At 49.4% G+C, this 16,401-nt stretch overlaps 1 protein-coding gene across 1 annotated transcript in view; it reads left to right on the top strand.

Annotated features, from left to right (window-relative positions):
- The first annotated feature begins 534 nt into the window (after positions 1-534).
- Positions 535-16,401, top strand: part of supt5h (SPT5 homolog, DSIF elongation factor subunit) — an 18,664-nt gene continuing 2,797 nt past the window's right edge. Inside the window, exons 1-27 of the mRNA XM_084950229.1 lie at positions 535-689; positions 890-983; positions 2,631-2,790; positions 2,873-2,938; positions 4,837-4,842; positions 5,973-5,984; positions 6,061-6,130; positions 6,623-6,691; positions 6,892-6,957; positions 7,041-7,071; positions 7,189-7,257; positions 7,529-7,780; positions 9,472-9,561; positions 9,659-9,729; positions 9,814-9,919; positions 10,415-10,505; positions 11,017-11,153; positions 11,687-11,842; positions 12,691-12,837; positions 12,914-13,060; positions 13,208-13,333; positions 14,076-14,160; positions 14,970-15,077; positions 15,154-15,256; positions 15,369-15,499; positions 16,019-16,124; positions 16,207-16,365. Of these exons, the coding sequence (XP_084806355.1) occupies positions 897-983; positions 2,631-2,790; positions 2,873-2,938; positions 4,837-4,842; positions 5,973-5,984; positions 6,061-6,130; positions 6,623-6,691; positions 6,892-6,957; positions 7,041-7,071; positions 7,189-7,257; positions 7,529-7,780; positions 9,472-9,561; positions 9,659-9,729; positions 9,814-9,919; positions 10,415-10,505; positions 11,017-11,153; positions 11,687-11,842; positions 12,691-12,837; positions 12,914-13,060; positions 13,208-13,333; positions 14,076-14,160; positions 14,970-15,077; positions 15,154-15,256; positions 15,369-15,499; positions 16,019-16,124; positions 16,207-16,365 (2,651 nt within the window). The 5' untranslated portion in view covers positions 535-689; positions 890-896. The remainder of the gene's footprint in view (positions 690-889; positions 984-2,630; positions 2,791-2,872; positions 2,939-4,836; positions 4,843-5,972; positions 5,985-6,060; positions 6,131-6,622; positions 6,692-6,891; positions 6,958-7,040; positions 7,072-7,188; positions 7,258-7,528; positions 7,781-9,471; positions 9,562-9,658; positions 9,730-9,813; positions 9,920-10,414; positions 10,506-11,016; positions 11,154-11,686; positions 11,843-12,690; positions 12,838-12,913; positions 13,061-13,207; positions 13,334-14,075; positions 14,161-14,969; positions 15,078-15,153; positions 15,257-15,368; positions 15,500-16,018; positions 16,125-16,206; positions 16,366-16,401) is intronic.

Genomic DNA, 16,401 nt, shown 5'->3' with positions numbered 1-16,401 from the left:
GTAACAAAGATTTGTACAAAAGAGGCATTCACTCTGAGGAGAAATTACGAACCCGAAGTGTTTTAAAAAATACATAGTTATATAATGGAAATATTTTAAATGTTGATCTATTTACTAAAATGTACTTTTAAGGCTGCCATAATCATTTGTGGCAAATAACAATCATATATAGTATGTAGTTGTATTTTTCTTCTTCCGTTTTTCTTTGTAGCAAGTTTAAATTCATGTCCTCTTCATTTGTCAAAATGATTTCTAACAATTTGTGTTGCTTTTTTGTAGTTTTTATTTATTTAATTATTTTTAATAAATATTTTTTTATGACTTTTCTCTAATAAAACAGCTTAGTCTCTAAACTGAAAAACTTAAAGATATATGTGTTTGGTTAATTTACTTTTATGTACATATACGTATACTTTTTTATATTTATGATTTATCTGTTTGTTTGTTTTTTACTTTAGCCGTTTGCTAAATTGAAGAAACAAACGTGTTCTCAAAACATGGCGGAGTGGCACCTCGTCATCGTTTACCTACCCATTGTGCAAAACCCCGCGAGAGTTTTTGAGCAGCTTTCCGAAATCTCGCTGTTCCCCGAGAATACGCAAAGAATCATCAGAGAGGTAGAAATAAGCTTATATTCATATTTATTCATCAAAGATCTGGATTAAACCGGCTCCCTCTGGTTGAAGCAGGTAAGGAAGACCCGCGGAGCTCGTTATTTAAGCTCTGACTGCAGCTGCTGGCGGGGTTATTGGACCCTGCCTCTGTGCTATGCATTAGCCTGTCCTGCTGGGCCCTTCTGGTTGTTGTGGCCGCGCAGCCGGACTTCGATTCAAGCTTCACCGAGCTGCTTTGTGAATTTTTCCGTTGCTGAAAGTGCTTCTGTCCGCAGAGACGAGATGTCCGACAGCGAGGACAGCGACTTCTCCGACAACCAGAGCGAGCGCAGCAGCGATGGAGAGGCCGAGGAAGTGGAGGAGAATGAGGTGAGCTAGCCGGCAAGCTACGTGTGCTAACAGGAGGTAAACAGAGAGGAGAGCGCAGCTGCGACATGTGCGGCAGGATACCGAGGAAGAACGCAGTCAGACCTGCATAAAAACGGCACAATTTATAAGAAAAAGCTAAGAAACTTTATGGGAACAAACCCGGTCGTGTGTGTGTGTCTTCTGTCTACTGGTCTTATTTGATCCGGTAAATTTGCTGCAGTCGACTGGATTTATGGCGGGACTATCTATAAAATAGACTAAATAACCAGTTTTATAAGTAACTTTATGACTGTGAGTTATTGTACCTCCTCTGTGCCCACGTTATAATCCACGCAGTCCTCTTCAGACGTTGAGGCTCATTCTACAGATGCTGTATTAATAACGTGGTCACTTGTTGACTTCCCATAAATCAGAGGTTAATGTTTTTAAAAAGTCTTTTTTGTACATTGACTTAAAGAGCTTTGGTGTTTTTGGCACCGGTGTTGCTCCTGTGGCATTTTTAAAGGCTTTTATGAACTATTATTTCCCGAGTCACAGCAAAATAATACATGTAATGCAGCAAATCAGGAGCTGCTCTTTTATTGTTTTCACGCTGGTGTGTTAAAGTGTGATCGTGTGATGTTTTTGAAGCTGTTTATTTGCTACAATAGGGTGTTAAATATGACACACGTGATGTGTTAGAAATGAAACACACAAAAACACCAGTGACACAATGAGTCACGATCCTCCAAAGGAGGGTTAATTATGACCAAAAAACGTAGAATTCTTTTGATTAAATGTTCATATTTAATGTAAAATAACTGTTGATAAAGTTTTTCTGCCCTCGGGCATCTGTGGTGTCACCCACAGTAACGGCTCTGCTCAAAATGAAAGTAACACCTGTGACGGTTTGAAAAATCCCTGCGTGGCACCAGACCACAGGTACTTTACACCCACTCGAACTAAAAGAGAACATTTCTGATAAATAAAGGAGACACTGGACTTACCACAAGCAATGTTTTTATAGAGCTTCAGGAAATGAGTAAAAGGATGTTGAGTGACATCACCGCCGCCGTGTTTTGATTCTACTTTTTAAAATTATTTATCGTATGTTTGATAGTTGTGTATATACATTATTACATTTTAAATCACAGCACTTACCTGCTGTTTGTGCCTTTGGGCTCGAACACTTCGGTGGTGCTCGACAGCCGTACAGCTGCTTTAAAAACAAATGCTGTCAGACTGATGACCGAAGACTTTTTATTTTAATGTAAAATTAAATGTCCCGTTTGTGTGTGATGTTCCTGTAAAAGCTGCCGTCTTCGACAAAACTCTAGAATATAACTCTTGAGCGTTCATGGGACTTTTTACCCAGATAAATAAAGGATGTGCAAATGTTACTATACAAAAATGTCATTGCAGTTTCTCCCATCTGACGGGAAATTTCACTTAATTATTCATCAGAGATGCGTTTGACTGACGATAGGCCAACAGCCTTAATGGCACCAAATTTCTGAGTGAAAAAATGATTTGCTGTTCTCAGATGACGCTCAGATCTCTGAGGCTGTGTTTATAAACCAAGAAGTGGAGAAGCAGCGGACTCTCGGAGCGGGACCAGAGGGGATGCAGGAGATTAATTTTCATCTGCTTTTGTTGTTGTGTCACCAGGAGGAGACGGGCAGCCCAGTGGGCAGTGACAAGGTAGCGGATGAGGAGGGGGAGGACCTGGAGGATGAGGAGGAGTACGACGAGGAAGAGGAGGAGGATGACGACGACGACCGTCCGAGGAAGAAGCCGAGACACGGAGGGTTCATCCTGGATGAAGCTGGTGTGAACAGACGACGATCTCTCAGACTCCTCGTGATGATGATGATGATGATGCACGTCTGACCCTGTGTTTGTCTGTCCAGATGTGGACGATGAGTACGAGGACGAGGATCAGTGGGAGGACGGAGCGGAGGATATTTTGGAGAAAGGTAAGAAAGTGAAGATGAGAGCTGTTAGGAATCCTGCAGCATGAGATTGCTTTTAAACTCCAGACTCGATCCCGAGGCTCCGACTGACGGATCGTGTCTGTTTAATCACGTTGCACAAACTGGTTTCATCCATTAAACTAGTGAACAGGTTACTGAACGTGCCACACGATCCCAGTCTGCTGACAGCACACCTGCTGAGGTGTAACCTCAGCTCATTTCACGTTTGTCATTGAGCCGGGGAGCCGTCGCCATCCCGCCTCTGGACGCATCGCTTTTGTTTCTTATTAAAGTCCGTGTTTCGCACACTGACGTTCAAAGAGTCCGATCGGTATTCACAACCAAAACTATTGTGATGTCGCTGCTTTGAGGAGCGGGACGAGGCCTGCGTTAGTCGTAGCCCGTCTTCAAAGCGACTTTAGTGCATCAGGGCGGCGCTAAAATGGCAGTGAGCTGCTGTGTGTTTGTGACTGAGCGGAACAGGTTGGCAGTTACGTGAACCTCCAGGAGCAAATAGCTGAAAATCACAAATCTGTTGCCGTCTACACAGAACATCAAATTAACTCCTTACATTCAGAGTCCAGCCCGAGCCTCCGAGACGTGGAACAGATTCAGAAATTGCTCCACGGCGTGGTCGGTGCAGGACGACAGTTTAGCTGCACCAAGATGGAGGTGCTGAGCGGCCCTCACCCGATCCAGGAGTAGAAGCAGAATAGAAGCAGTCCCTGCTGCCAACATTCGTGTCACCGACTCGGATCATTGCAAGCTGCTGGCAGCGGTTGTTTGCGGTGATTGTCCGCTCTCCCGTGAAGCTCTGGGTTAGTGTGAGTTCTTCTTCCCCGTCGATCAAAGTTTTAACCCCCCCCCCAGTTCAACACAAATTAAGGCTTCTAGTGACAACAGTCACAGACACGTCAGGCCCACAGTGTGACTCCTGGGCAGTTTGCAGTAACCAGCAGGAGTGAAACAAATTTGCACATTAGCTGGATGAAGAAAGCCAAACATGTGGCAACACTCAGCAGGAAAACAGCGAGCGTGTGATCTGCAGTTAATGAGCTGAAATGTGCAGAAACGCCACAATCATCTCCTTAAACGTTTATCCTGGTCTGTTCACCAGAGAGACGCTCACTGAAAATTGGCTCCATATTTCTCAACCATCACTGTTTCACTGGAAAAGTCCTTTAAGCTTGTTTAAAAACAGCAACCAAGCCAAATGTACGCCCACGCCAAAAGACCAAATCTGTGCTCGTTCTCCAATCAGCCGTCAGCCTCGGATCATGTGACGTGTCATCCTTTCAGTTTAATGTGTGTGATGCAGAGGAACAGACCCAGGAGCAGCTGGATGTTTGATCAGATTTTTCAGGGCTTACAAAGCGCTGCGGGCCGCACTCGACCCGGCCACGTGTGGTCCAATCCGCATGACTTTTTTATACCAGAGTTCGAATCACCAAAGCCGAGGCGGACCAGTTGTGCCGGTCGGCTGCCGAAATGGCTCGTCGCTAACGAGCAGCTTTTTCCTCACACTCGCCGTTTCACGTCAGACGTCCGTCGTCACAGCAGCCGTGTGCTGAGTGAAGGGAAGGAAAGTCAGATTGATCCAGTGTTGATGAAGGGTCCTGCATGTGTAGAACTTGGAAGAACGCCGATGACATCAAAACGTTTCCTGATTTCTGTGTCTGTGAGGATGCGGTGGGAAACATTGAGCCGCTTCTTATTCGGGGCGCAGATCCGTCCAGAACTTTGTCAGTGCTCGCGTCAACACGAACCGAACCACGGGCAGGACCCTCACATGTGTCAGTAGGAAGTGGCGCTCTTACAGTGTGATGTTCATGTGTGCAGGCTGTTTTCTGACTCTGCTCTCTCTGTCTTGCCGGCTCCTCTGTCGTGCATGCGGCCTCCAGTTAACGGTAAATCTGCTCCCGACGCTCTCCTGCTCTGATGTTTTCCATCGATGCCCATGCTGTAAATAGGATTCCAGCCCCATCCATTTGATTAAATCCACGTCCCTGAGTGTATTAACCCCACCACCACACCTCATCTCAGCATTGCTGCATTCGTGAGTGTGTGGCGTAACGCGAGGAAGCACCGAGGGCAAATCCATGACTGGCTCGTTGAGCAAAAAACACCAAACAGCAGATTAAAGAAAGTAGAAACTCTTTAAATTGATGTTTGAACCTAAGACGACTCTCAGGGAACCAAGTGTGACCATTTGCCTGAACCTGCTACCTGACGGAGCTGCCATGATTTCAGTTTACACACTAACCAATGTGGGTGGAGCTTTTGTGATGATGATGATGATGCTGATGATGATAATGGTGGTGTTGCATAGCTTTGCTGAAGGTGGATGTACAGTAGAAACAGAATCGAAGCAAAAAGCTGCGTCTAAAGCAGAACCGTTGTGCTGGTTGCCCGGGTAACCGATATGTAGATTCAGGATGTTTACGCCGTCGTGTTGACCTTAGCTTAGCGCCGCTGCATTGGTTGACATGTGACCCAGCTGTGGCATCATCACAACCAACGACTCTGATCTGTGAGCTCCTTCGGTGACGCTGACGTCTCCCAGTCGGCCGTAAACCCGTGTTTTTTGGGCCCAACCCTGCGGTTAGCGGCAGTGAGGGCCACGGCTAGCTTAAACGGGTCGTACCGTGCGCTCGCCTCTCTGATCTGAGCGAGGTGACGTCACTTCACCGCGGATGCTCGAGTTGACCCTGCTGCTTGTTTCTAACTTTATTTAAACGAGACTGGGTGAGCGGGTACCTTCGCGCCTGATTTGATTGGCTGACAGCGGCGCTGTGTTTCTGCTGTACTTCCTCCTGAACCACATCACGTCTCCATGCTCCCCCGTGCTGCACGTCACCGATAATCACCGTGTTCTTGTTTGTGTTTTTTTCCCATCATGCTTTGTGTTGCTGCTGCCTGACTCACTGTCTTTTGGCTCCTCACACTTTCTCCCTTCCTTTTGGGTTTGTCTCCTGTCCTTCCTCCCCCTCCGTCTCCTTTTTCACTCCTCTTCCTCTCTCCGGGCGGTCCTGAGCAGAGGAGGCTGAAGGTAAGTTTTTCATGTCATAATTGGAATACGCTTCAGTTCACTGGACTGGAAACAAACCGTCTCTTCTCGCCTTCAGTGTCAAACATCGACCACGTGGTTCTGGATGAGGATCACTCTGGATCCCGGCGGCTGCAGAACCTCTGGAGGTAAAGCTTTTGTTTTTGACCGCCAAAATAAAAGTCGGAGGGTTCTTATTAGTAAGGGACTGAAAGCCACAGTTTGATCTGCTGATGGGAAACTGCTTTCAGTCTGTGGGAGAGGTCACGCCCCTGTTCGGTCTGATTGGGGGCGTGGCCGTCCGCCATTCACAGCAGGTAACAGGCAGACTCTGGTTTACTTTGTACTGAGCCCCGTCTACATGGGAATGATTTACCCTGCAAGGGGCACGAGTATCGTCTGCACAGCTCCATTCAGCTGAAACCTTTATCCTTTCAAGTAAAATAAAAGTTTATTTATTATTTAAATGGCACAAAGCGCCGTCCAACCAGACCAGCTGAAAACACAAGAGGAATCTTTCCCGGCGCCGCGCCCGGCCTGCGTTTTTAAACAGAATAACGTGTCACTGAGATTCTCAGCTTCAGTTTGACGACACACTTCACAGCTCACACGTGAACATTGAGTTTGTCTTTGTGTTGCAGAGACTCCAGGGAGGAGGCGCTGGGCGAGTACTACATGAGGAAGTACGCCAAGTCGTCCGGAGGGGAGCAGTGAGTACCTTTGTCCTTCCTCCTGCAGGTTTGGCTCCTCTGCCTCAGACACCACGACACGCTGAGCTGCCAGCGTCGGTTACTTTAATGACGTCACATGATTCTTAATCGTGCGCGATGGCGAGCTGGACGAACTGTTTCTCACACAGACTGTGACAGACCACCAAAACTGTTGCTTTTTCTTCTTCTGTGGTGCGCAGTTACTCTGGAGGGTCCGAGGAGCTTTCCGATGACATCACCCAGCAGCAGCTTCTTCCCGGAGTCAAGTATGTAAACACTGATCCACCAATCAGCTTCCAGACTTCGCTGAGATTATTACAGTGGTTTAATGTGTGTTTGTCCCCATCAGGGACCCCAACCTGTGGACAGTCAAGTGCAAGGTGTGCACACACACACACACACACACACACACACACACACACACACACACACACACACACACACACACACACACACCAGGAGGATGCACACCTTTATGATGCGTCCTGTCTCTGCAGATCGGCGAGGAGAGGGCGACCGCCATCGCACTGATGAGGAAGTTCATCGCCTACCAGTTCACTGACACAGTAAGAACATCACTCGCCTCTGATTGGCTGGAAGTTTTCTCTGCGCTGCTGATACAGGACAGCAGAACGGAGGGTTTTAACCTGATGCAGGCAACAGTTTTTATTCCATCTACAACAAAAAGAACCTGTGACCTGAATGGATCCTCGCTTAGAGACAAATAACCAATGACACAAAGTTTCTGAGGTCAAAGGTCGCAGCTGATTTCCCTAGTTTGGGTTTTGGTGCTGAGAAACTCACAGACCTGCTGATCTTCCTCTCCTCCACCCGCAGCCTCTGCAGATCAAGTCCGTGGTGGCCCCGGATCACGTGAAGGGCTACATCTACGTGGAGTCGTACAAGCAGACGCACGTCAAGGCCGCCATCGAGGGCATCGGCAACCTGAGGATGGGCTTCTGGAACCAGCAGATGGTCCCCATCAAGGAGATGACGGACGTGCTGAAGGTCGTCAAGGAGGTCACCAACCTGAAGCCCAAGTCGTGGGTCAGGCTGAAGCGGGGCCTGTACAAGGACGACATCGCTCAGGTGCTCAGAGGGGGGGGGGCGTTTTCACTCGTCAGATTTCAAATCATGTTTACCGATGTTTACGTAGTCCGAGCGCTCTCCTGGGGGTTAAAGCTCACATGTTCCAGGGTTCCAGCTTCAGCCCAGCAGGAGAGGAGGGGCCTGTCTCAATATGCATACTTGTGCGTTCTCGTGTACTCGTGATACGTCATCAGTCGGAGACCAAGTACTGTTCCAATTCAAAGTACGCATCAAGCCGAGAACGCGAAAAAGTCTCGGATGTGTACAAATCTCGAGTCGCGTACTTGAGAATTGAGAAAGGGCGGAGCTGTGTACTGTTCCGGTCACCCATCACCAAAGTTACAGCTGCTCCGCTGTGCCAAACAACCAAGGCGAAGCTAGAGCTGGGCGATATAAGATTTTTTCATTTCAGGCGATCACGATATCTATCACGATATCAGCCAAATAACTACATTTGTAAGATTTAAATGTGCCGTTGCTCACAAGTAAAATGTGAAATAATCAGCAGCTTGTTTTGATTTAAATATTTATTTCCCATAATAAGTTCAACAGGGTAGATGTACTTAAGGAACACGAGACTTTTCAGATAAATAAAGGCAAATATTGCAAACTACACAAAAGGCAGCCGCTGAAGCGTTCAAGTTTCAAAACAGAACGAAACAGACTAAACTGTCAATTCCACTTAGAAACAAAATATTAATTCTAAAAACAAATCTTAGTTTGTTTTACAGGAGAACAGACAAAATTGACTAACTTTTGTCAATATCAAATAAACTGAGAACTAAAAGGAAATTCTCCATCTCTCCTTGTTGCATAGCTGAGCTTTTCAAACAGTTTTAACAGTTACTTTAGTCTGACAGAAGCCGAATGACGAATCAGCGCTTCCAGTCAGAGACTGAGCTGCACCGCTTTATTGTATTTCCAGACTTGCTTTCGGCACATTTACAGTGCCGCTGCTCTGTGTTTGTCAGACTTGAAATAGCTGAAACACCTTCACACTACGGAGCTTCTGTGGCTCTTCCGTTGGACAGTCTCTCCGGCAACAGACCATCATCTGTTTTCTCTTCGGTAACCTTCGGTCACGCTCTCGGTTTCTCTAGTCGGCGCACTCGTTTCCTCCATTGCACGGCGGCACGGCGGCTGGCTGCTTCCCAAACAAATACACATGTGCGGCTTGGCACTTGTGCCGTACGTAACGAGTCACCTGACGTGACGCTGCGGCTGTGATTGGTTCGGCTCTGCGCTACTTAATTTGGATTGGCTGTTCTTCTTCTTCTTTTTTTTTCTTTTCTTTTTTTTAAGAGGACAAGAGCGGTGAGGTCTATCGCAATAGTTTAACTTTTCTATCGAGAAAAAGTTATTTCGCAACACCTATCGTTATCGTTCTATCGCCCAGCTCTAGGCTAACCCGAGCTTTACCCTCCAGCCATTTTCCAGTCTGCTTCCCTTCACCTCCTGATTCCTCTAACAAACACGTCGTCTGATAAAATTCCACTTCGTTCAGCCGTAAAATGACCGCTGTGTGAACTCGGAGCCATGTGTGGCCGACGATGGTAAACAGCTGTTTACGGTCACGTGGCTAAGCAGCACCTCTTCCCCACTTCCTGAGAAACAAAAGCTAAAGTTAAAGCGCGAGAGCGGAGGAACGTAAGCTGCTCCGTGAGCGTAAACGTCACGTCTCTGTTCTCCAGGTGGACTACGTGGAGCCGAGCCAGAACACCATCTCCCTGAAGATGATCCCTCGGATAGACCTGGACCGCATCAAGGCCAAGATGAGCCTGGTAGGTCAAACTCGAAGGTCTTTTCTCCACTCGAGTCGCTGCTCTGATGCGTAACTGTGTGTGTGTGTGTGTGTGTGTGTGTGTGTGTGTGTTACAGAAAGACTGGTTTGCCAAGAGGAAGAAGTTCAAGAGGCCTCCACAGAGGCTGTTTGATGCTGAGAAGATCAGGTAACGGCCTGTCCGGCCTCGAGCATCCTGGGGTTCCTCGCTGAGGCGGCAGCTCGATGACACTCTGTGGTTTTCACTCCTCAGGTCTCTGGGAGGAGAGGTCAGCCATGACGGAGACTTCATGATCTTTGAGGGAAACCGTTACAGCCGCAAAGGATTCCTCTTCAAGAGCTTCGCCATGTCCGCTGTGGTGAGGAAGACTCTTCACAGACTCACTGTTACTGTGAACCTGGAGCTCGTTTAAATAAGAGAGTGAGAGTTGCAGAGGAAACGGGGTCAGTCCGCCTGCTGCAGGTGATGACAGACGGCTGCAGTGATGCACAGTCCAAACTTTATATGCAAACAGCTTGAAACATGCTCACTGCAGATCTCACTCCTCGTCCTCACAAAGTCTACATGAAACACTCTGTTATGTGTGATTTCTCCCTCTGTGAAGCTCAGCGTGAGGCAGCAGGATGTTTGTTTCAGACCGCCAAGCCCCTAACCACTGCACAGCTGAGCTCTTTAAACCTCACACAAACAGCTGCCGGCCCCGTTTCTTAGAGAGGTGTATTTTTGGCCAAGATAATAAATGAAATTAAACCGAGGAGAAGCTAACGTTCGCTCTTTATCGCAATTTATGCCCCCGATTTTGATCCAAAGTTAAAACGAGCGTCGTGACGTCATTTTGGTCTGTTTGTTGTAGATCACAGACGGAGTGAAGCCCACGCTGTCAGAGCTGGAGAAGTTTGAAGACCAGCCTGAAGGAATCGACCTGGAGGTGGTCACAGAGTCGGGTACGAGTCTTTCTGTAAATCTGCAGTCCTGTGAAAACTGCTGTCTGCGAGGCCGTCGGGCCCACGGTTACAGCGTGGGACGTCCCAAAGCGGGACGATGATCCTGAGCGCGGCGGCACAGCTGAAAAGGAACAGAATGAAGGAGCCGCTGTGGTGAATTCACCGCAGTCGGCTGATCCTGTCGTAAGCACAGCGAGACGGATACAGAAACGTTCTCCTGCCAGCTGAGCCACGCAGCAGCTCCGTTTTTACAGCTCTGCAGAGAGTCTGCCAACTAATCGTGATGTTTTTAATCAGCTCTGTCATTAATTCATACCTGGGTCACAGTTTCACTTGCAGTTGTTCAGTTTTCATGGATTTAAACAGAACTGTGTTACTGTTGGTTTAAAAGAAAACACAACATGTTTTCTTGTTCCCGTTCTTTCAACTTAAACACAACTTAAACAGTTGGTTTATAACCCGCTACGTGGAAAACATGAACTCTTCAGTTTGAATCTGTGTGCGCGCTCAGGTAAGGAGCGTGAGCACAACCTGCAGGCCGGCGACAACGTGGAGGTGTGTGAGGGCGAGCTGATCAACCTGCAGGGAAAGATCCTCAGCGTGGACGGCAACAAGATCACCATCATGCCCAAGCACGAGGACCTGAAGGTACGCACATGCACGCACACACGCATGCGCACATGCACGCACACACACAGTTGCAGTAATCCTGCCCTGATGCTGAACAGCAGTAAGTGTGTGAGTAATATCTGCTGAGGCGCCGCAGACACGTCAGAGCTGTTCTTCAGCTTCCAGGAAGCTGTTTTCCATCTCTGTCTCTGCTGTTTTAAATAAAGCCTCAGCGGGTAAACGTGGCGCGCTCGTCCGTCTTTGTCGATCGAAGCCTCCAAGCTCACGTCGCACAATCGTCACGGTTTTAACAGGGACGCTGCGTTTGGAGCATTTTTACCGCTTTCTGCAGCAGGTGTTGGTTTGGCAGCTCTGGCTACAGACACAGGAGTCATAACTTTAACCTTTTGATTGGTTATTCGTTCAGAGCCACGCCTCCTCATTGCAGAGGAGTAGAGGGGGCGGGACTTACTGTAACGCAGCATCAAACGTTATCTGGTGTAACTCTGTACATACTCCCGTTGCCCCGCCCATGACCATGCCCTCTGTTGTCCTGTGTGTGCTCCGTGCAGGACCCTCTGGAGTTCCCGGCTCACGAGGTGAGAAAATATTTCCGGATGGGCGACCACGTGAAGGTGATCGCCGGGCGATACGAGGGCGACACCGGCCTCATCGTCAGAGTGGAGGAGAACTTTGTCATCCTGTTCTCCGACCTCACCATGCACGAGGTAAGAGGTTTACAGTGTCTCCACCCACCGTTCCTCACCCTCCACCGTCGCCCTCTGCCAAGTCTCGGGTCATTCGAGTCCTCTAGTGGAAAATAAGATGTTGTTAAATGAGGGTTCGGGCTTGATCTGAAAAGTTGAGGCGCAGAGTGGGACAGCTCCGTGCTGCTACTGAACAGTTTGGCAGCTCCCACTGATTTACTGGAAGAGGCGTCTCTTTGTGGAGGCAACGAGCCTGCGACTGACAGCTTGAACACATGGAAAGTCTCTGTGGGGAGGATTTAGAGAGATCTCAGCGAATACTTGATATCATAACTCTGTTTGTTTTCTCTCTCGCCTCCTGAGATTCATTTTGTTCTGATGCTTTGACGGTTTTGTCTTTGAACTCTTCATCTGTGTCGTGTCTCATAAAGTCCTTAAACTGCTCGCCAGCACAGGAGTCTGTGATAGGCTGCTCACCCGCTGGGGGACGAACCTCAGATTCTCGTTTTCGGGGTTCAGACTAACGCTGGTCCCTGAATGCTTTTGATGTGCTGCTGAGTTGGTACCAGATCTCTTTGCTGTCCTCATTGAATCGAAGGAGAGACTAAACCATCCAACCCCGTCTTTGTTCTTCCTGAGGATGGGAGGCAGAGCCTTCAGCTGGGCGTCCGGCTCCAGCTCCTGGATCCCACAGTCCTCTGATCTCTCTAAGGAAAAGCGCGTTGAGCCGAGTTGAAGCTGGATGTCATGACGCGGCGTTTAATGACTCTGAGAGCCCAGCACTGGCTTATCGCTGGAAGTCCTTATTTTGTGGGGAATGAAACTTGCTAACACGACTGTGATCACAAATCCGCTCTTCCTGTCTGCAGCTGAAAGTGCTGCCCAGAGACCTGCAGCTCTGCTCCGAGACCGCGTCCGGCGTCGATGTAGGCGGGCAGCACGAATGGGGCGAGCTGGTGCAGCTGGACCCGCAGACGGTCGGCGTTATTGTTCGGCTGGAGAGGGAGACATTCCAGGTAATAGTCCGCTCCGGGAAGCGCAGAAAGCGCGGGGGTTGGTCGACGATTAACAAACGCCTTCTGTGTCTTTCAGGTGCTGAACATGCACGGGAAGGTGCTGACCGTGCGCCACCAGGCGGTGAACCGCAGGAAGGACAACCGCTTCGCCGTGGCGCTGGACTCGGAGCAGAACAGCATCCACGTGAAGGACATCGTCAAAGTCATCGACGGGCCGCACTCTGTAAGCTAAATATTTCTGTCGGCATGACGTTTAATGGCAGACTTGAACTCACGCGAGGCTGCTGTCGGCGTCGCTGTCCGCTCGAGTGTCAGAGCCGAACTCCTCTGCGGGCAGAAACCTTTAACGCTCGCGTGTTTCCTCCTGCAGGGCCGGGAAGGCGAGATCCGTCACCTGTTCCGAGGCTTCGCTTTCCTCCACTGTAAGAAGCTGGTTGAGAACGGAGGAATGTTCGTCTGCAAGACCAGACACCTGGTGCTGGCGGGCGGGTCCAAGGTCAGCACCTCATGCTCGCTCCTTCTTTGTTGTGCCTGAAAAGTAAGAAACCGTCTGCTTTTCCAGGCCCTCTAATATCTCACATAACCATGTGAAATCTCTCGGTGGCTGCAGGGGAACCGGACTGAGAGCATTTCTCAGCGTTGTCCTTGGCAACTTGAATAAAAATGTGTTTTGAGTGTGAAGGAGCTCTCAGGCGCGTCCAGGGTTGTATAACAGTGTTTGGGCTGTGGGGGTGAAACGTGGAGGGCCTTCATCAACAACATCAAACCCAGGAAAAGTTTTCCGTGTGAATATGTGGAAGAATTACTGCCATGTGCTGGGAACTATGCTCATCCTGTCTTTAATGAGTCTGTCAGCATGAGCAGTGGCAGCAGGCCTGCGCTACGATGTCACAGAGAAACACAGCCGTGCGTCTGCCTCTTTCTGAAGATGAGGGTCGGGTCGTAGTGGACGGGTTTGCTTCCTCACGCCACTCGGAGACGCTGCACCCGTCTCCCCACCTCATGAAATCGATTCAATCCCTCGAGCGCGCCTGCCGACACGGCTTCGAGGTGCCAGTTCTCTTCCAAATGTGTAAAAGTGTAAAGCAGAGCCGTCCCGGACCGAGTCTGACCCAACCAGCGTGCCGCACTTTCACTGGACCGACTCGCCCAGCGTTTCACGCGCAGCAGAGAAAACGATTCGTCAGATTTCTTGTGGCATGTCGAGCTTGAACAATTTGACTGTTTGTGTGTTTTAGCCCAGAGACGTGACCAACTTCACAGTGGGAGGATTCGCACCGATGAGCCCTCGCATCAGCAGCCCCGTGCACCACGGCGGAGGAGGTGAGTGCTGGAAACACACAGCAGCTTAACGGCGGGGGGAGGGCGGTGCCGCTCTTCGGAAAACACGATGAGGGGATGAAAATAAGTCAGCCGAAGGTTTTCGCTCGAGAGAACAAAGCGTATATCTGGCTTTGTTTGCGACCGCAGCCGCACTGACATCCAGATTCCCTGATTTCGATCGATCGGAGGTTTTTAGTTCAGCTTAGCCAGATTCATTCTTCCTGTACAATCAGAAGCGTTTCAAACGCTGTTACTGTTTCGTGAACCAGATTTATAGAAAGAGTCATCATCTCTTGATCGATCACATTAAGACTTGGGGATTTCCCGGGCACTTCCAGACTTGGCGTGATGATGTTGCAGGTCTCTCACTTACTACCTCTGACAGGTGGGATTTATTCGTACCTCGGTTCTTCCTGTGCACAGACGTCTCGTCTCTGAGGCGCCGCCGGTTTACTGACCACATTTGTTTTTTCACGTCCGTCCTTACCAGAGGGGTCATCCAGATCTCTGGGGGTCAAAGATGTTTTAATCTTTCCAGGAACGTGGAGGCGTGTGGCTCTGTTTCAATGTCATGGAAGGAAAACGAGCAATTAAAACTTGTCTTTATGATTAATGTGCAAAAACAGAGACCGTTCGTTTAGTTTTTTCTGTCTGTGATTAGAAGAAATGTTGAGGGAAGCAGAGACCGACCTGTTCGACTGTCTGTGATCAGGTTACTGATGCTGACGAGTCGGCGCGGTTTTCTTTCTCTGGTGTGAAAGAAACAAAATGATTCGCTGACTGATGGAGGTGCTGGTGTGGCCTTTCAGGTGCTCAGCAGAGAGGAGGAGGCGGAGGAGGAATGGGGCGGGGCCGAGGACGCCGAGACAACGAGCTGATTGGTCAGACGGTCCGTATCTCCCAGGGTCCTTACAAAGGTAAGACTGAGGGGACCGGCGTGCAGGTGGGACCCGTGGGGGGGTCGGTGCTGATGGCTTTGCCTCCCTTCCCCAGGATACATTGGTGTGGTGAAGGATGCAACCGAGTCCACGGCCAGGGTGGAGCTGCACTCCACCTGTCAGACCATCTCTGTGGACCGACAGCGATTAACCACCGTGTACGTATCTTTACTGAGTCCTTCACACACACAGGAAATCGTTTTCTCCGTGCTGGCAGCAGCTGTGTTTGTTCACGCTCATGATTCCCTCCCCGACCCTTCTTCTCTGCAGCGGTGGAGCTAAGAGGCCCAGTGGGTTCACCTCCACCCATGTACGCACTCCCATTTACGGCTCCCAGACTCCCATGTACGGCGTCGGCTCCAGGACACCGATGTATGGATCTCAGACTCCGCTGCACGACGGTACGCCACGGTTTGGTCGTCCTCTGTCGGTTAAAAGCACGTGTTTGTTTTTTGGGTTCGTGTTCCTCCGATTGAACTTCTGCTTCTCTTTGTAACAGATGTGTTACAGTGTTATCAGTATTCAGTTTGTGTTACCAGGCGGGAGCAAGAACAGCAGTGGGCGGAGCTGTTGAGTTCATTGTTTTTAAAGTAGCGCCTCACTTTTCTCTGAGCCTGGCTCTGATTAAACTGAGGTCCGCCTTTAGTTGAAGCTCAACCAGTAACCTCGTCCTCCAGTTTGAACTGGTGGTTGTGGTCCTTTAACTCGTCACCCGAGGGTCTGAAGCTAAACGCAGCTGACTGTTGGTGCTCGTATAAAGTTGCTTCGACTTGTACGTCTTACGTCCAAATGCGACGTGACACTGGACCATAGAGTGGGCGTGTGCCATGACTGTGTCATCAGCATAGCGGTGACTGTCCTAACTGTGAGCAGCACAGTGCTCTCGCCTCTAACCCAGAGGATGTTTTGCCTCCTAACAGGAAGCCGTACGCCCCACTATGGATCTCAGACCCCACTGCATGATGGGAGCAGGACTCCAGGTCAGAGCGGAGCTTGGGATCCCAGCAACCCCAACACACCGTCCAGGTGACGCAGTGACCGGTAAACGCAGCGTTCCCTTCTTCTTTTTTTCTTCTTTCTGTCTAACACGTGATTTATTTCTTCTCAGAAATGAGGAAGACTACGACTTCGGCTACGATGACGAACCCTCTCCGTCCCCTCAGGCCTACGGGACGACCCCCAACCCTCAGACCCCGGGTTACCCCGAGGTCCCCTCGCCACAGGTCAACCCTCAGTACAACCCTCAGACACCTGGCACGCCCGCGATGTGAGTATCAGGCGCAGAAACACACCCTCACCTCCA

Source organism: Perissodus microlepis, chromosome 14 (genome assembly GCF_051167445.1).
Source record: "Perissodus microlepis isolate ML-2025 ecotype Zambia chromosome 14, ASM5116744v1, whole genome shotgun sequence".
NCBI classification, from domain to species: Eukaryota; Metazoa; Chordata; class Actinopteri; order Cichliformes; family Cichlidae; genus Perissodus; species Perissodus microlepis.
Note: the sequence above shows the minus strand (reverse complement) of the source record. Positions and strands in the feature narration are given on the sequence as shown.